The sequence below is a fragment of the Sitophilus oryzae genome, unplaced genomic scaffold (assembly GCF_002938485.1).
Source record: "Sitophilus oryzae breed Bouriz unplaced genomic scaffold, Soryzae_2.0 scaffold_1870_pilon_pilon, whole genome shotgun sequence".
NCBI classification, from domain to species: Eukaryota; Metazoa; Arthropoda; class Insecta; order Coleoptera; family Curculionidae; genus Sitophilus; species Sitophilus oryzae.
In genome coordinates, this window is record NW_022146580.1 from 1,095,140 (window position 1) to 1,115,650 (window position 20,511).

Here is a 20,511-nt window from a genome sequence, read left to right on the forward strand (position 1 = left end):
TTCACATTAGTAATTTTCGGAGAATATTAAAAAATTTAACTATAAATCGTACATGTGAATCAGACTAATAAGGTTATACTAAATCAGTACGAAATAAAAAGTTTAAAAATACCTACTTCCCAAGATTTTTGGAAAAAAAAACGAATATTTTTATTATTTTTATGATTGTTGACAGACACCTGACAGTGATAGGTGTGTCTGTCATTTAAAGTCACAGGTAAATTTCCTCACTCATTGAACAGACCTTACATTGTAGGTACTTATACCATCTATATACATATCTTTAAAAATAAAGCTTTTGAAAAAATAACTCTATGTTTACTTAATTTTCTGGGAGTGCTATGATATCCTGGCGCATTCGCCATATTTATTAAACAATATTTTTTAACCTAAACAATAACACATGTTCTATTAACCACAATTACCAGTATTTTGTTACATAGGCACGTGTTCATTTAGAAGAAAATATCAGAAAAAAACACAAACATTTGTTTTATAAGATTACAAAGTAGTAAGGGCACACTTCAAAATAGAAAAAAAATATGTCACTTATTTTTTTCTCATCTAGGAGCATCTGTTCCAGATTCATTTTAATCTTCCATTTATTTTGACCAAATAAAAAATAAAGATAATAAATTTTATTTTCCTAGATATTTGTCAGTTTGAATGCCAATCGGTTTTTATTATTTTTCAAAATTAGAGCGGTTTAATTTTAAAACGGTTGTGTTTGGATTGGTCTTGTGCCAGATATTTGCAAATATCTGCGAAAACGCAGTTTTCAATAAATCTCCACATTACCAAGAGAATTTCTCCATATTTTTTATTGACTCTTTTAAACTTTTTGCTGGTGATTTATGTATAGTATGGTCAGATAAAACATAGAATATTCTTTAACCCCCAACTGGCGTGGTGGGGTCCAGCGGACCCCAAGCACTATTTAAACCTGTGAAAAATGTTTACGTTTACCTTGATTTACCTTTAAGTTAGGCTACCAATATACAACTGTTAAAGGCGTACTTGATTTTATCAAGTATTGTTCCTACCAGCGCGGGGGCTAAAGTTTCATTGGGGTCTGTGTGGCACCACCACGCCAAGAATGTTTCATTATTAGCATGGTGGGTAGTCTAAAAAGTGTGCCTCACTGGGACTTTGATGAACTTAAAGAAGTTTAAGTGTGATGAAGACCATCGAGACATTGATTTTTCTCCGAAGAGTAACTCCGATTCTGAATCTCTTACTTATAGAAGAGAGAAAATTGAATAATCAATACCAGAAAAGAAAGAGATGTGGTATATGGCAACCATATATGTCAATGTAGAAATGAAAAAAAAACAAAAATCTTATGAATCAAATGTGCACGATCCAAAAAAAATAAAAAAAAAATTAAAAAAAAAATTTAATTTTTTTTCTTTTTTTTTTTAGCCTGTGCGAGTACAGGTCCCTGAGGCAATCCATTTTTTAATGATCTTTTGTTGCTGTATCTCTGGTCCATTACTACACGAAAGAACCTATCGCATAACATATTATTTAGGAGAGAACTAAGTGTTCTGCAGGGAATAAGTTTTAGGAATTTATTCAGTAGTCCCTCTCTCCATACCGTATCATAGGCAGCTGATAGGTCCACGAATACTGCCGATGTTTTTAGTTGTTTCTGAAAGCCTGCCTCAATATAAGTTGTAAGGTTGAGGACTTGATCAGTACAGCTACAACCTCTTCTCAAACCTGCTTGCTCAATACGGATATTTTATCTTCGATTCTGTTGAGAATTAGGCGTTCCAGTAGCTTGTAACAGGCACTAAGAAGAGCAATTGGTCGGTAGCTGTTAGCTTGGTCTGCGGGTTTCCCAGGCTTTAGAATGGAGATGATTTTTGTCTCCTTAAATTCCTTGGGGATGTTGCCGGTTAGCAATATGTTAGAGAAGAACTTAGCCAGCCGACCTCTGGCAAACGGACTTAACCTAGTGAGGAATTCGTTGTGGATGCCGTCAAAACGGGAGCTTTCCCGCACTTTAGGGATTTAAGTGCATTGGACACCTCGTCAGGGGAAAAAGGTTGGGAATAGTTTGATATGTTCTGGCATGTTGCTTTCAGACTTTTGAGTTCTTGCTTTATCATTTTGGTGTGATCACGGTCCTTAGGAGCTCTGGAGGAGGATACTATATGATCTGCAACCTGATTTGGAGTAACGGATGGTAAGTTTCTGGTTATAGGTGGGCTCTCCCCTAGTTTCTTAAGTAGAGACCGCGCTTTTCTACTTGAATGTTTGAAATTGGTATTTTCTGTTGTTCTAATCCATTTTTCCCGGCGGGCAGCATCCAATGTACACAGCAGCTCCTCTCCTATCTCTGTTTCACCGCTCTCCAGGTATTTGGTTTCGCTCTCTTCAGACCATCCAGGTATGTATTCCCTGCGGTAACCCCTGGGGATGTGTTTTTTAGCTGTGGCAATGACTGCTCCAGTAAATCTACCATAGTTCTGATAGGTTGGTGGGATCCATATCAGGCACTTGTCGAGGTCCTTTTAAGTCCCATTAAGATCATGCCTTTGCTTTTGGGCCTAGTCAACACATCTCGTAAGTTCTGGTCCCGAAGCAGGCCTTCTTGACATAAGATTTGCTTCATTTAATCTTCTTCTTGTAGTCCGTTAGTTAATATGTACAGTTCTTAAGTGCAATTCATTATCAGTTTGAAAAGCTGGCAAACGGCGGTTTCTTAGCGATAAACTTACAATAAGCCGATCGTCTCGATTAGAAGTTCTCATACGAAGGTTCCTGGACGTCTATATTGACGTCCTCATGGACGTGGTCATAATTCAAAGACCATTTAATATACTCTATGGTATTAAGTAGTAGTGGGAACTATCGAATGAATACTATCGAAACATTCGATAGTTGCAATTCATTCGAATAATTCGATAGCTAGTCAGAAAACATTCGTCAAAAACTATTCGAATAAAAATTATCGAATAGATGCGTCATCTGCCTTGAAATGTTGTATTCTAGTAATTCGGCAGCAAAAACCATTCATTTATCAAATTCATTTATTCGCCAGGATCGATTTTAATAAAATATAAACTGGATTTTAGTTGTCGTCCGGCGACGTAGGTTTCTTTCCTAGAAACTCGACAGCGGTCGGTGGCAATGCTATGGAAGAAGCCGGCATCTTTGATTTTTTGCGGAGTCAAATAAAGATAAGGACACATTATTTTTTTTATTGAGGTGCTAGTATTTACACAGAAAATACATTATGAAGGGCGCTGTTGCCATATATTCGTATTAGTTGGTATTAGCAAAGAATATTATTCTTTAGCATTAGCCTTGTTTGTTAGTTAGGGATAGTATGTCTATATGTTTTGCATTTTTTTATTAATATTCTGTTGTTACACTGCAATAATATTTTTTTATTTTGGATGTAGGAAAATTATTTTTAATGTTTTTAAGCAAAGACTGGTTTAATAAATAATAATAACAGTAATAATTTGTTATACCTATTAACAACAAAATTTAAAATCATTTAATAATATAAACATTTTTTTTAAGTAGTAGCAAAATATAAACAACAAATAGAAGTCAGCATTTATATTAGATCCTATTTAAAAATAATATAGTCTCTAAATGGCAACGTTGGTTTATTAAATAATAATAATTATACACGGCGACGTAGGTTTCTTTCCTAGAAACCCGACAGCGGTCGGTGGCAATGCTAGAAAGAAGCGGGCATCTTTGATATTTTGCGGAGTCATATAAAAATAAGGACACATTTTTTTTTTTTATTGAGGTGCTAGTATTTACACAGAAAATACATTATGAAGGGCGCTGTTGCCATATATTGGTATTAGTTGATATTAGCAAACAATATTATTGTTTGGCTTTAGTTAGTTAGGGATAGAATGTCTATATATTTTGCATTTTTTTATTAATATTCTTTGTTAGGTTAGGTTAGATAATAAAATATTTTGGATGTAGGAAAATGATTTTTAATGTTTTTATACAAAGACTGGTTTAATAAAAATAATAATAACAGTAATAATTTGTTATACCTATTAACAACAAAATTTAAAATAATTTAATATAAACATTTTTTTACGTAGTAGCAAAATATAAACAACAAATTAGATGTCAAAATTATTTATATTAGATCCTATTTAAAAATAATAATAATTACAGAACTAATTTGTTATATTAACAACAAACTTTAAAATCATGATATATAAACATTTATTAATTTTCTAAGCATGCAGTGTAATGGAAGGAAAATATAAATAAAAAATTAGAAATCAAAATTATTTATATTAGGTACTTTATATTACTATTTAAAAATAATATTTACTTTTACTGGCATTTACTTTAAAAAATAAATAAAATATTTCTTCGCAAAAAACTACATGTAAGAGAATTAGAATAAACAAATACAAACATTGTTAACTTTTTTTTTAAATTGGCACGTAAAACTTTCAATTTAATTTCCTCACCCCAAAATTTGAGTTCGATAACCCCCATTTACTTAACCACATTACTTAAATATGATTATTAAGTTCAACTAATTCATATTATTAAAACATCTAAAATACAAATATGTATTTTTTTTAAAATTAATTGTAAGTTCATATCATCTTTCTTAAAAATTGCTACTTCTCAAAATTTCCCATTAAAAAAATGCAATCTAACCTAACCATAATATACCATATAAAAATTAAATAATTGAAAGATCGGATACAAATGAATGAATGATTTTATTCGAATAAAACCATTCGACAGTTGAAATCATTCATTCAGTAAACCATTCGATAGTCTAATTCATCTCGATAGTTCCCATCGCTAGTATTAAGGTATTTTTGGAACCAGAATTTTATAGCAAATTCTATTATATATTTGACTCACCCTGTATATCTATAAAAATATTTTTTTAAATGTGAACTACTATTAAACATATATTTTGTAAAAGGTTTGGAGTGAAAATCTCAAATAGGAATCCTGATACAGAGCTTTTCCGAAAACGGAGCCATCTTGTATGTATGCGTTTGTATATGTGTGTATTTATTTAAATACTAAAGTGAAAGCAACGAATTTAAATAAGTAAACTTTGTAATATATCTTATTAACAATACAATGCAAAAAGTTTTATAAAATTCGTTCACAGTAAATGAATTCCGAGGTTTTATCTCATAAGGGCTTAAAGCCCTTAATTTCTCTCTAACTAATTATTTATTATCCATTCCATCCGAAAATCAGATTAAAAAATCCCTGATATCAAATATAACGTGTATTCCCACTCAAACCTAAACTTCAGCTGAGGGGGCATTTAAAAATTAAAGATCCAAGACACGTTTGACCTATACCAAGACTACATCAGGTTGACCCCTTTACCTGAAAACAGGTCATGGAGGCTCTCGACCGCGCCCCTTCTTTTGACGTTTCGTCCATGGTTCTGTGCCCATCCTCAGGGTCATCGTGTCCGGTTTGTTTAACTTTAACCGGCGGCCTGGTTAGTTTTAACTGGCTGTAGTAGGTAGCGGGTAGTATTGTAATAAGCAGGAGTAGTCGCATCGATCGCCTACTCTGATTCACACAAAACGACGCAATCGTGCTCGCAGGATTTGTTATTTTCGGAGTCTGACAGAACGCGGTGAATGTTGGTTTCGTATTTTATACAGAAAAATCAAGCCTAGGATATCGAGTTTCATTTAACAGAATTCAAATGTAAGTGTTGAATGATTTTTTTTTTTAGAGTTTTTAAACTGCCCCTGCTTTTTTTATGTTTTTTTTTCACAAAAAATAGTATAATAGTGCAAAATTTAATATAGTTAAATGCTTTTAAAGCTTATACAATGATATTAAAAAAAAATACAGCAATTTTATTCATATTATACACATACATGGACTAAAAATAAGCTTGAGTACATTATTTACTATTTACGTGACTTAATATTTGCATATTTTTCTATGATTCATTAGAATTACATTAGAATCAAAACATAACAGGAAATTAAAGTTATAAGAAACGAAATTAATGTAATTTACATTAACCTTTTGTAATATTATTATTTACATCTTATAAGTGGATGAATAATAGACAATTTAGTCCTAATAATAAATGTATTAAAACCTTTGATACATTTATTAATATTATTATTGTTATTCCACTTGGTGTGGTGAGAATTTTATAAGTATAGTACCGTATGATCGAAAAAACGGCGTCAAAGAAGGCTGGGCTTGAATAACAATCGTTGATTATTTTCCGAGGTCAATCTCTATAGACGTCATTTACAAAAGATTGACATAAACTCGTCAAAAATGAACACTAGAAAGATTAAAAAAGGATAGAACGTTTCCAGACCCACAAATCTACAGGGTTATTCACCACATACGACACGGAATATTGTAGCTAAACGATTAGATTTTTATAAATTGTAAGTTTTGGGTTCGTTGAAAGACTATTAGAGCTACAATTTAAAAATAGTTTTACAAGATACAGAGTGTACCAAATAAGTAAAAAATATTATAGTTGTATTTTTTTAAATGGAACACCCTGTATATTATTCTATTTTTGGATTCTACGATTGAAATAAAGGTAAATTTGATTAAGGTTTATCACACTTAAACCTTACCGTTTTTTAAATATTTTCAATTATATGAAATTGCAGTAAAAATTTTAAGGCTTCATTTCTCCAAGGGTATCAAAGTTTTTAATACTAAATATTTACTGACGATTATTTATTGATCAGATATTGTGTTGCAATAATAAAAAATTTACTACCTTATACAGAGTGTCCAAAAATGGATATTAAATAATTACTAGCTTTAAACGGCAATAACTTGTTTAATTTAAATAGAACACCCTATATATTTTAGGTGAATCAGATGCAGAATATAATTGTCTATCAAATTGTCCATTTTTACCCATCTCTTCAAGTTTTCGTAGAAAATGCATTTTCTTATAATTTAGACCTCATTTATTTTTTTATTTATTTAGACACTATACCCGTGGAATATTGACATTTCAGATTTTTTTAAAGCAACATATATGTACAAAATGTATTGCAAGCCCATTGGTATACAAAAAAAACTATTTAAATCTTTGTGAAAGAGTATACCAATTAAATATACATATCCATTATTTCCGACCAAAAATTAGTTTTAGTTAATTAATAAAGTATTCTAAATATAAATGTGTGTGTGAATTGGGCTCCAGAATCAATATAATAATAAGTTATGAAGATGAACGTTTCTGTTTTTATAAATAAGCATTCGTCAAAAATGAAATAAAATGTATAAAGTGTTACTTTTACCACACTGTCTAATACACACACAAAATTCAGTTTTGAGTATTTGGAGCAAATATTATTAATCAACGTAAACAGTCAATTAATGTAGTTTGAATGTTGGGATCATATTAATTGGTCATTGTTAACAAAAAAATATTTAAACAGTTTTTTTCATTTTTTTAATGAAATAAGCGAACTATATCGACAATATTAGTATCTGTACTCTTTGAAAATTTGTTACATCTTTTAAAAATAATCTAAAATGTCAATATTTCATGGGTATAGTGATAAATGAGGTCTAAATTATAAGAAAATGCATTTTTACAAAAAACTTGAAGAGATAGGTAATAAATGGTATAATACAATTTGATAGACAATTACATTGTGCATGTGATTCATGTAAAATATATAGGGTGTTCCATTTAAATTAAACAAGTTATTGCTGTTTAAAGTTAGTAATTATTTAATATAAATTTTGAACACTCTGTATAAGATAGTAAAATTTTTATTATAGCAACACAATATATGATCAATAAATAATCTTCAGTAAATATTTAGTATTAAAAACTTTGATACCCTTGGAGAAATAAAGCCTTAAAATTTTTAGTGCAATTTCATAATATTGAAAATATTTCAAAACGGTAAGGTTTAAGTGTGATAAACCTTAGTCAAATTTACCTTTATTTCAATCGTAGAATCTAAAAAATGAAATAAAATACCGGGTGTTAACCATAAGAAAAAATATAACTTTGGTATGGATCTTAGTTCTGAAACACCCTGTATATTTCAAAATAATTTTAAATTGTGCACATTGTCTCCCCACATATACCCATAAAATATTTTGTTTCTACATCTTTCCGTTTTCGTATAATCAACCGAGGCGAATGACCTGTATACCACCTTAAAAATATTTTCACTTATTTAAAATTCACTCTGTATAGTTTTATATAATAAAAAGTTTGATTCAATATACACGGTTTCCATTTCAAGCTGTGTAATAACCGCGTTAAATAAGGTACCCCTGTATAATAGAATATTTATAAAACTTAATACCCTAAAATTTTTAAAAAAATATTGATCATTTTTCTCTTATAATGAAAAAGAAAAACAGTTTATTAACAAGTTGAAAATGTTGTATAACGTATGACCCTTCCAACAAATGAAGCAGGTTGATCTTGACCCAAAATTTACAAGGCATTCTTTCATTTTCTCTAAGAGGATTATTTGCGTTTTAACAATTTTAATCAAAATTGTATGCAAAACTTGTATACCTTATAAGATGGACAGGTTGTAATATTACACAATTAAATTATTCTTTTTAAAATAATAATAATACAAAACAAAGCAATTTAAATAAAAAAAACATGAGTAATATTTAATAATAATTATTATTGTTCAAAAGCTCGAATTGGATTTTTAATAAAAAAAATATAGTTTTCCAAGATGCAAGAAGTAAAAAAAAATCCCAAAGATGCTAAATTCGGGGACTGTGAATTTTATTGTGAAAATTAGATGTGCGAAAAAAAAGGTATTATGTATGCTCTTTTCCTGGTGGGGGTGGCTATACGAAAAGGTAGAAAATGCTAACTGAATAACTAAATGCAAACCCTAAAAAAACTCTTATTCAAAACACTATTTGGGAGCGACCAAAACTCATAGTAGATTTTTTAGTCACTTCGGATAGTGGAAATCGGTAGATTTTGTTATTCCCGTGATTCTTGAATCTTTTCCTTCGAAATACAAAAATAACCATGCTTGAAAATGTCCAGGTGATGTTTTTTACCACTTTGTGACTCTTCCATTTACTTATGTCACTTTTAAATCACAATAAACAAGAACAAAGATAATATAAATTCGACTTATCAGTTCTAAAAAAAATGTTATAAGGTTTTTAATGTTTTTAAACTGTTTTTTTTTTCAGATCTTGGGCATAGTTACCGTGGGAATGGTCTCCTACTACATCCAGAAGTACCAGAACATGATCCAGACTCCAGAACTGTTCTTCCTTATTGTGGCAACTATTTTCATGGCTGGAACGTTCTTCCTACTACTTTCCTGTTTACTGTCCATAGCTACAGCTTCAATATTACCCAAAACGATATATGTAAGTTTGAATATAATGTCGTACCATAATAAAAGTTTTTACTCCCCTCAATACCGTTAAAAAAAGACATTTAGGTACCTCTACATGCTGTCTATGGTGAACAGTAGATGGAAAACTTTAAGCATCTGTAGAAAAGCTAGGAAAACTTGGAAGAGTCCATCTGTAACCTATGGACGAAAAGTTATTACTCTTCAAAACAGTTAAAACACATGTAGGTGGCGCCCTCTACAAATAGGAGTCATATTGACATCAAAATTAAATTTCTCATGTCAAAAAACTTCCAGACACTAATTTTCATCCAAATATTAACGTTACTACAAAAATTATTATAGGAAAAAATCTCAAAAGAAAAATGAAACTTCTACACCCTGTATCTCCAAAACTAAGTCTTTTACGACATATGTTTTTACGAACTTTTTTACTTATTTTTATCTGCAGAATATGCTGCCGAAGTTTCCGAAATGCAGTTCGGACCACCCTGTATAAAGTCGTAAGTGGATTTAAATAAAAAAATACACGCAAAAAATAACAAAATCGTTTATACAAGTAATATAGTTTCAGTACAACCCTGGTAAACTAGAGACGATGTTATTGACAGAAAGTCAAGGTTCATTACTCGTAAATTATTTTTATTACTACTCTGCGTGGAGAAATACGAGCTGGTGATCATCATTTTCGTAATTGGCATATAAAAATAGCGTTCGGGTCTCCTTGGGAAATTCTTTTTATCCCGCATCATCGACTAATCGATCCGTTCCGATGCTATTTATTTCATAATGCTGTTGTTTTTTGACATTTATGCATATAAACAAGGATTTAATAAACATTTCTTATCTATTTTCACGTTATTGTCCAAGGAAACAATCAATTTGTGTGAGACAGGACGCAAAAATTGATATCAATAATCTTGTCCCATCTTTTCCCATTAGATTAAATATAGATTTTTTTAGAAATTTTGAAACTATGTTTGGTACGACTGATCGGAGATGGAGAACTAACATCTGTAAAACCGTCTCAGATAATGGCTTTTGTCAAAGCCCTGAGACTGTATGATAAGTTATAACTCAAAAAACCCTCCCATACGATATCTACAATGTAGAATGTTTAGGAGGGAAGTTAATCACCGCGACCTTACAGATCTATTGTGTGTTCCCCTTTCTTGAGTTATAATGAGTTATAACTCATCATACAGTCTCAGGGCTTTAACACAAGCCAGTATTTGAGACGGCTCCACAGAGGCCATCTCTCCATCCTCGACATCAGACGTACCAAGGTTCATGGCACGAATGGTCGTCGTCTCGGCGCACTCGGTGATAAGGTGTTCTGGTGTGTCCCCATTTTCCCCACAAAATCTGCATTCGCCGTTGTTTCTCAGTTTCAGCCTACTGAGGTGTTCGTTGAGGAGACAGTGTCCTGTTAGAAACCCCGTGACAATCCGAAGATTGTTTTTACTTAAATCATGGAGGACAACCATTCCAAGTTACGGATGGAGTCTTCCAGATTCTTCAATTCCGCTTTCAGTTGGTTCCCGTTTGGAAAACAGAACGGTTCTGGTCCAGTTAGTGGAGTGTTCGATCCTTTTCTAGCTAGATCATTTGCTTTTTCATTGCCTTCTATCCCTTGGTGAGCAGGCACCCAGAGTAGGAGGACTTTATTTTCTTTGCCTAATTTGTTGAGCTTCTCTAGGCATTCTTTGACCAACTTCGAATTGATGGTTACTGAGTTGATCGCGTTAAGTGCTGCTTGATTATCGGATAGGATGGCAATTTCCTGTTTTCGATAGTTCCTATCTAAGATAAATTGTACGCATCTTTCGATAGCGTAAATTTCTGCCTGAAGGATACTGGGGTAAGTGCCCATTGGTTCGGAGTATTTAGTTTTCGGCCCAAATACTCATATTCCTGTCCCTGCGTTGGTTTTGTAAGCATCAGTATACCACGTGATGGTATGACCTTTTATATACTGAGTAAGCGTTTCTTTCTTCCAATCCTTTTTATTACTCAATACTACAGTGAGGTGTTTCTTAAAGTTGTAAATTCTTGGTATGTCATCCACTGCGAGTTGGAGAAGTGGAATTTTCTTTTTGAGGGTGTTCCAAGCACCTGACCTGAAAATGTTCCCAGTACTGGTTCCGTCAATGACCATTCTAATCATAGTCGCATTGGCATAACTACCGACGACAATGTGCAGTGGTGTTAGGTCTAGAATGACCTCTATTGCTGCTGTTGGATCCCATACAATATACAATAACTACAATCTAGATATGCATAAAGTTTGTACAAAACATCTTGCGCAAACCAGTTTGCACAGTTTAATTTAAAGTGTAAGCCCCCCTTTAAACGTTATTTTTTTTAGTAGAATGCTTTAACAAATTCAGAATTATTATATATGTTTTTCTCTTTTTCAGGAAGTAATATACCACGGATTTGCATTCTTGTTTCTACTTGCCGCAGGATTGACATTCGTCGTTTACGTGAATCAAAAGAAAAATTCTTACTACTATGACTACGATGCCTATTTAGCTGCGGCAGTAAGTACTCTTTAAATTTAATATAAGTCTACCCAGAAACTCAAACCGAAAACCTATCTCATATTTTTGAAGTAAAACTTCTTTACGCGCGTTGGAAGTAAAAATTCAAGGCCGTGACACACGAGCTAGCGTCAGGAAAAGTGGTAACGGCAGTGTTGTCACAGCTGCCACATTCGGGGTAGATCTACCTCTTTGTAAAACAATTGAATTCGCTCTGGGTAACGATCTGCGCCATACAAATCCTTCAATTTAATAGCTGTTAGTAAGAAGTTTCACTTCAAATAGTGCACACACTGTATATTATTTTTCACAACAATATCACAACAAATCTGAGAAAAAGAGGTTGTACGAGCCCTAACAACTATATGTTGGGACAAGGTCATATTTTGGAATTATTGCCCTGGTTTTTCAAAATGACTGAAAAATATATGTTTAATTTTTTAAATATAAACATAGCCATATATCCTAAACAACTTGACAATATTTTTATGAATTTGTAAATCAATCCATATTTACAGTAGCGGATTTTGTTCATAAAGGGACAAATTTGCTAACAAATAAATGTTGGGACAAGTATTTTTAAATAATTAATATCATCATAGGCGGCTTTGCTATAAACGTCACAAATGTCGCAAACTGTTTACTTCAGCATTGACAGCTTGTAAGTGACTCGATACTTTGAGTAGTGAGATTTACTGTAAGTAATTTTAATTTGTTTAATTTTCAATTTTGTTAATTTGATTCAAAGTAATGGTCCGTGGAAAAGCTACAAATCAAAAACTACGCAAAATTATCATTCGTCAATACAGTACGGGAAAAACAATTCGAAAAATTTTTGATGATTTAAGTATTCCAAAAACCACGGTTTTTAATATAATAAAAAAATACGGCGAATCTGCCAATGTAGACGTTAGGGGTAAAAGTTCGGGAAGGCCAAAAGTTGTATCTCAGAGAGATTTACGAAATTTAGTTAAAATTTGCAAGTCTGTGAGAAGAAGTACTCTTCGCGAAGTAACAATTAAATGGAATACTGTAACTGGTTTAAATATATCAAGAGAATGTTGCCGAAAATATATCCGTAGATGCGGTCTGGGGTTTTACAAGTTAAACTTTATTTTGTGTGGATAATCAATTATCTGAAGATTATTGATACCAATTCTTATTTAGGCCAAAGAAAACCGACAGAAAACAACAAACCGAAGAAAACAGTTTGCGTTGGAGATCATCGAAAAGGAATAATACGAAATAAAGCAGAAGTCTTTCATAAAGATTGCTTAAAGAAGGTTGTTAAATTTCCTAAGGGGATTATGGTTTGGGACTGCATGTCAGCAAGAGGTTTGGGCAAATTAAATTTTATAGATGGCACTGTTAACGCCCAAAAATATCAACATATACTTGAGACCTCACTTTTGCCTAGTGCGCAAGAATTGTTTCCAAACGAAGACTATATTTTCCAACAAGATGGAGCATTGTGCCATTCAGCAAAATCAACTAAAAATTGGTTCGGTAATAATAATATGAAAGTTCTATCCCATCCTGCAAGTAGTCCGGACCTCAACGTTATAGAAACTGTGTGGCATAAAATGATCAATATTTAAGAAATCACACTCAACGAACAATTTTTGATTTGCGGACAAAACTGCAGGAAATTTGGGATAATTTTTCTCCTCAAATGTGCTAGTCTTTGGTAAATACAATGCCATTAAGAATTCAGGCAGTTGTTAAGGCGAAAGGTGATGTAACTCCGTATTAAACAAATTTCTTGTTGTGCTGTCCCAATATATAGTTGTCAGCAAATTTGGCTTGATTTTGACAAAATAAGGTATTATCAAAAGTGATTTGTTTGCAAAGTTATAAAAATATAGTAAAATTGTCTAGATAATATTGTAATGTTTGAATTTAGAATAATAAACAAAATAAATTGAGTCGTTTTAACAAATTACTATTTTTATTGCAAAAAAAAAGATCTTGTCCCAGCATATAGTTGTTAGGGCTTGTAGTCGTAGGTATGGTTTGCGTATTAATATGAAAATAATATTTTATTCTTCTCGTAGTCTTTTTATTTAATATCTTTTTTTTTTCTAGATTTTGGGATTGGTCAATGCAGCTCTGTACTTGGGCAGCACGATTTTCGCACTAAGAACCTACAGGGGACTCTAAATAACTTCTGCCCAACTTTGTTTTATTTTTACTTAAATTAATTTATTGCTAAACAGACAACAAGACTTGAATAGAAGATAATATTACGAATTAACTTATACACCACACGAAAAAACTTATTTTTTCAATAATATACTCTACCTAATATTTCTGTACTGTTATAAATGTATTCAATGACTTTTTTATTGATATTTGTAAATTTGTTGAATCTTTTTGGTGAATATCTATTTAAACATTTTTTTTTTGAAGTTTAAAAGCACAAATAATATAATTTATTAATGAAAATACTTAAAAAAGGTATCTCTATAATAAGTGCAGGTTTTTTAACAGATTTTTTTGTAAAAAAATCGTTGAAAATTGTTCTTTTTTCTTGATATTTTCCGGGAAATTATAAAATCAAACTTTTTGGGGTCACAGGTTAATTCTGAAACTGAAAGAATAAACTTAATCACTATTGCAGATTCTGTAATCGCCATATTGTGAAGTATTCTCAATCAAGAAGTAAACAGTATACTTTCTGTACATGTGGCAACACAGGGCGTCGAATAATGAGGTTGATATCGGCGGTTCTCAAAATGTGAGCATTATTTCTTTAGAATTTCAAAAAATAAAAAAACTCGGTTATTTTCAATTTATTTTAAAACTATCAAACAGAAAATATGTTTCTTTTGTCCCTACGTAACACTACATAAAATAATTGCACTTATTTAAGAAAGACCCTGTATAATAAGAAAATAATGTAATATTGCTAGGGCTTTATTTGTTGCAAAAAAATAATACATAATTTATTAAAATATTAAACTATAAAAAAACACCACAAACAAGTAATATGTTTTTAAAACAATGATATTTTATAATAACTACCGTATAAATTATTATTACTCATGTTTATATACACTTATATGTTTTTTGATATACTCTTGTGAACATATTTTGACATTTTTTTTTGTGATTTGTACTTAAATTTAAAAGAAAACGATATATAAAAAAATCACAAATAATATACCTAATAATTTATTTTAGAAAACTTTATAAATATAAAGTAATGTTGCTAGAGCTTTACACAGTTGTGACAGAATAGATAAAATAGTTTTTTATAAAACTCCTTATATGGCTGCCATGTATAACAATTCTCTATGTGCCTTCAGTGTTAGCGAACTATTGCAAGATTTTAACTATATATTTTGTTACTTTGAAATAAAAAACAGTTTTTCTTTGTAAAACATTGTCTTTTATTAATATCTGTAACGTCATATACATAAATAGGTACTAAATACTTATCTTTCTAATTTTAATACAAATTATAATAGAATTAATAGATACTTAATTAGAAAATAAAATAAAAAATTGTATTCTGACTAGAAAAAGTACAAAAATATAAAAACAAGAAATATAATGTACTAAAAATTTTAGTATCTGTATCCCCTAAAGTATCTATATGATTTGTAAGCGTCATATGCGTATAGTAGTCCTAAAATTGAGCCAGCTACCTAAAAATATACCATATCTATAGAAATTATATCACCCAAATAATATACGGTTATAACAGAATAATTGTTATTTATTTCATTATGTATAAGTGATTTATAGAACATTTTATCTATGTAAAAATATTTCTTACATGGATAACTAAAACACGAATGTAATATAAAATTAAAAAAATATAGCAGCAAGCATAAATATAATCATACCAAATAAATTTTTAGTCACGTGATTAAGCTTGACCGGCACAGCTTTGCCCACTTTTACATATTTTCCGTTAAATCAAAATATTTTAGGACTCAGAAATAAATTAATTATAAAAAATATAGAAACAATTATTATTTTCATCAACAAAACTCACGTCCTGAACAGCACTTAAGGGACATAAAGGGCCATTACTACCGCTTTCCCGTTCAAAATATTCTAATAAGGTTGCGATGAGTTTTTTGCAACGGCTGTTAAACTGCTTCGGTATCTACAAGCACTCTAAAAAGAACAATTTTTGACTGCAAGGTCTGCTAGTAAAAATTGGTAAGCTTAAGGCATCACAACACAATTTATTTAAACCAAAAACTCGTAATACAAAACTACAGTGTCAAAACGAATGACAATGTCAGGAAATAAATAAATAAATGTGGCATCTTAACATTTTTTTACAACAGAGCTACCACCTGAATCCCCAGCGGGAAATTTAAATTCCTTAAAATTCGCGCCCTCGATTCCGTAACTGAAAGTTTAATTGGTATCAAATATATATAAACATTTATAAAGATATAAACGATTTTTTTACTTACATATGCAGCACTCATAGCAGGGTACGCTTGGTAATGAGGTGTTATCCAATACAGCGGTTCCAGTACTATGTTTACCACGTAACCCAGATAAGAACAAGTACTAATATATGTAAAGGCAGACACGGTGTTAAATAGAACCTCCTAAAATTACAAATGTACATCAAAAAGGAGTTAACTTTTATACACGAATGTTAGTTTTGTAAAAAGATATTATTTTTGTATAAGTACTTACAAATAAGGAAGATTTGATGAGCCCTACTGATTTTGGTGAAAAAATATAACACACAAGCAGCATGAAAGTTGTGGAAAGACTCCAGGCAATGTTGGTTACAAAGGATTGAAATGAAATTCCTATAAGTGACGATGATTCTGATCCATATTTTAATGCTAGGCTTTGACAGAAAAATCCTATGATCTAAAAAAATTTAAAAAGAGTTGTCAGTGTTCCTATGGGTCTCTGCAACAGTGCTTAGGACATCTATAACTCCTATACCTATAATAAAGAACTTAAACATTTTTTTAAGAAAATATTTTATTTGTATGAGGTGTATCAAAGAAAAATTAAAATTTAAAATATAATTCTTAAATAAAGAAATAAAAATGTGCTTGAGCATCGCTGTATACAAATAAGAGATATATTCATATAAGAGATAAGTTCATGTATTGATTTAAATGATTGTTTAACTCTTTCTAGACAGAGCTAGTGAGCCTTACAAATGCACTATTTGAACTATGTTTTTAAGAGTTTTAGAGCTACTCGTATTTCATATGAAAAGTTAGCAATTAGTCGATTTTCTGGATATTATCTGTAGCTTCTAAAAAAACGGGAATTTTGTTTAAGTGCAAACCTAAAGTATGTACTAGGATGTGTTTCAGGAAATAAGTTCTACAGAGTGTCTCAAAAAAGTATGAATGGATTGGGATGATTTTTTAAATTTTTTTGGCTTCCTTTCAGATTACTTGTATCATCCTAAAGGTGCCGTTACACGGCGCGTGGATCGCCGAGCCTGCATCAAAAAATTTCGCGCCGCGCTTCGTGTGATTGGGTCGGCAGGCCGATATTCGGGCCACGGCCGGGTATAGTGCAGTTACACGGCGCGTGGATCGCTGAGCCTGAAACAAAAAATACGGATCGGCGCGCCGATCTTCGGTTGGCGCGTTCTTCCCGTCGACTAGTGGTAAATTTCAAAGTAAACGCGCCGTGCGAGGTCTTCACCAGTAATTCTTTTAAATTCAGTTAATTTTATTTGTTACATAATTTATTTATATAACTCTATTTAATGCAAACATACATAATTTGATATTAGTTTAAAAAATCTATAAATATCATATTAATTAGGTATACAAATTACTGATAAATACAGGGTGTACCAAAATAATCTACCATGTTATTGTTTAAAATTATTATTTATTCTAAATGCTGTATAAATGATATACTCGTATAGATAGATATAGTTTATTAGTTCTAAGTATAATCACAAATTACCTAATTTGTGGTATAATAATATAAGTTACATACAAATACCCCGAAGGGTGTAGAACATGTCAAAAATGTTGACTATTACTAGAAGGGTGAGAAGCACTATATGAATTTTGCTGAGGTGATTTATGTACATATGTGTAATAATTGTATTTGATACTTAATTTATACTTCTAAATTTTACAGCAGCTATAGAAATATTAATTCGTAAAGTTTTGTGCAATTATGCTATTTAAAATTTGTATAGCTATACCTACTAATTTATTGGCGGTAATTTGAGCGGTGGTAATTGCCGATGATTATAACAATATATTATAGGTACCAATTTACCCCTCAGTGCGATTAGTTCAATCACAAATGAACTGATTTATAGCCGGTCAGGTATAAATCGGTACTACAAAAATTGTTTACTTTGAACACAGTAGGTATGTGATACATTTGATTATGTAACCTACCATATCTATCGAAAAACGGAGATTCAAAGAATAATTGATATTTTACATATTTCGAGACAACATGTTTTGGTCGAACGAGACTATATCTGAGTTTTTACCCCTATATGAAAAAGAACAATTAACTTGGAACCCCAGAAATTATACACATAAAAATAGAAATGAAATGCAGGACGGCTGCCTGAGAATACGTCAAAAGTTGAGTATCAATAATTATTGCACCATGAACGAATTAAAAAATTAATTAAAGAATTAAAAAAGAAGAAGAGTTGTTCTAGTCTTTTTAGTTCCTAAAATACAGGACGAATTTTAAAATGTTGCATTTTTCGATTCCATCGTATATCGGTTATCTTATAACTTATCGAAAAGGTGAAAACTCAGTCTCGTTTAGTTTTTTACGTAGAATCCAGTGATGTTAACTAGTTTCGCTGATGGTTCTCATTTTTGAAATCTGACTTCTATTTTTTAAATGAGACACCCAGTATATTATTTTTTTATATTATTTACCTTGTTATGGGCTTTCTGAAACTATGATATACTCTAAAATTATATTTTCATAAATAAGGCAAAAAAATATTATTTAACTTTTGAACATAAATAACTCTAGTTAAAAAAGTATTATTATCTTGTTTAATTTAATTTAACCAGATGATTTTGCTTTCCATCTTGTTATCTTAAAAACTGCACTGAAAATAAAGTTGCGGAATAAATTATTTGATTGTATGAATTTAAACCCAATTTAAACCGATAGTCTATGGTAAAAATTTATATAATGTATTTTTTGTTCTCTATCTATCGGTCGGCCGTGAGATCGCAAGGCGAAAATACGCATTGGCGCGTCCTGGCTCGGCGATTCGCGCGCAAGGCGCGTGGATCGGCAAGCCACACGCCGTGTAATAGCACCTTAAGATATGAGTAAATATATTTGATAGTTTCAGAGATTTTAATAAATAAAAAAATTATTAATGTATTACTTTCTTAAAAAAAATATTAAAAATACAAAAACAGTCCTGAAATCAAAACTATCTTAGGTATTTACTTTAGATGGTCTATAATTACTTTTCTATAAATATCGTAATCTTAAATCATACAGGGTGTTCAAAATTCTTTCTAAAATACAAAATAGTTTTTCTTATATTATAAATATTTTTTTTTCAATAAATAGAGAATTAAAAATTTAACCTTTTTTTTATTTAGAGTATTACAAAATTTTTAACTGTTTCGCAGATATTCGCGGTTTTATATTTCATATGGCATTTTCCACTGTATATTTTTATCAAAGCCACCCAATGGTTTTTCTCTCGTATTTTAAGAAACCATTAAAAATTTTGAAATATTTTAAATATATACTAAACATTTCATTTTTAACTCTCCATCTAATAAAAAAATTAAATACAGGATGTTCCATTTAAAAAAAAACAAAGAAACATTATTTTATATTTTATAAAGTTTGGAGTAGAATTTTGAACACCCTGTATGATTTAAGATTACGATATTTATGGCAAAGTAAGTATGGGCCATCTAAAGTAAATATCTAATATTGTTTTGATTTTAGGACAGTTCTTGTATTTGTAATAAATTTTTTAAGGAATGTTGAAAAATATATATTTTTTTATTTAAAAAAAAATGTACAATTTTACCAATTCAGCAAGTTTGATTATGCCAGGCGGTGTTTTCAGAAACTCCAAATGAATACAAGTGCAACATCTGCAACAGCAACACTTCAATCCACTCTGTCCTCTTCTAGAGTGCACTGGAACGTTCACAATAGTAGGTCCTCTGGAAGAAATCATCATTGAACACTTTCTATATCTTCTTCAACTATTTTTACTTCATTTAATAGGTTTTTTTATTCAAATATACCGCTATTTAGACGTATAAAATAACGCAGAATTACACCACTTTTAGTTGTTTGAACGAACAAAATTAGGAGATAAATACAAAGTGGTATGTGTGTTCAAACAACGATGCGTTTAAGAATGAAAGAGATTCCCGTCTGGCACGTGCCGATTTTGGTTTAAAATAACTCAACTCGCGTGAGGTACATGTCAACCATATGGCTCGTGGCCCCTCACTAGACTATTTTTGGAATTATTTATACATTTGGCTCGTCAAATATTTGCCATCTATCCGGCAAAAAACGGTCTAAAAAACGGACTGTTTGTTCTTTTCTGTATACTCTTTGTTCTCATACAAAGAACCAGTTTTTTAAGCTGAATTGTTTGATAAAATTTTATTAAAATGACA

At 30.9% G+C, this 20,511-nt stretch overlaps 2 protein-coding genes across 2 annotated transcripts; one reads left to right on the forward strand and one right to left on the reverse strand.

The window, feature by feature from the left end:
• The first annotated feature begins 1,909 nt into the window (after positions 1-1,909).
• On the forward strand, positions 1,910-14,203 carry LOC115883377. The gene is made up of 8 exons (XM_030901742.1): positions 1,910-1,960; positions 2,091-2,191; positions 2,438-2,481; positions 4,437-4,442; positions 4,843-4,846; positions 9,183-9,366; positions 11,774-11,896; positions 13,982-14,203. The coding sequence occupies exons 1-8, from the start codon at positions 1,910-1,912 to the stop codon at positions 14,054-14,056; spliced, it is 588 nt and encodes a 195-aa protein (XP_030757602.1). The 3' UTR covers positions 14,057-14,203.
• Positions 14,204-14,416: 213 nt separating this feature from the next.
• LOC115883370 (protein singles bar-like) lies at positions 14,417-20,334 on the reverse strand. The gene is made up of 4 exons (XM_030901737.1): positions 19,905-20,334; positions 16,565-16,747; positions 16,333-16,473; positions 14,417-15,546 (listed from the first exon to the last, which is right to left on the reverse strand). The coding sequence occupies exons 1-4, from the start codon at positions 20,058-20,060 to the stop codon at positions 15,466-15,468; spliced, it is 561 nt and encodes a 186-aa protein (XP_030757597.1). The 5' UTR covers positions 20,061-20,334; the 3' UTR covers positions 14,417-15,465.
• Positions 20,335-20,511: the final 177 nt, after the last annotated feature.

What these genes read in the sequence shown, in the direction of transcription:
- LOC115883377 (XM_030901742.1), top strand. Translation starts at nt 1,910, where the DNA reads ATGTTAGAGAAGAACTTAGCCAGCCGACCTCTGGCAAACGGACTTAAC. An exon ending in TGGCAAACGGACTTAACCTA is followed by an intron (nt 1,961 to 2,090) that starts GTGAGGAATTCG and finishes TGTTGCTTTCAG; the next exon opens with ACTTTTGAGTTCTTGCTTTA. An exon ending in TATTACCCAAAACGATATAT is followed by an intron (nt 9,367 to 11,773) that starts GTAAGTTTGAAT and finishes TCTCTTTTTCAG; the next exon opens with GAAGTAATATACCACGGATT.
- LOC115883370 (XM_030901737.1), bottom strand. Translation starts at nt 20,060, where the DNA reads ATGATGATTTCTTCCAGAGGACCTACTATTGTGAACGTTCCAGTGCAC. An exon ending in TAATCAAACTTGCTGAATTG is followed by an intron (nt 16,748 to 19,904) that starts GTAAAATTGTAC and finishes AAATTTTTTTAG; the next exon opens with ATCATAGGATTTTTCTGTCA. An exon ending in CTGCTATGAGTGCTGCATAT is followed by an intron (nt 15,547 to 16,332) that starts GTAAGTAAAAAA and finishes GTATATTTTTAG; the next exon opens with GTAGCTGGCTCAATTTTAGG.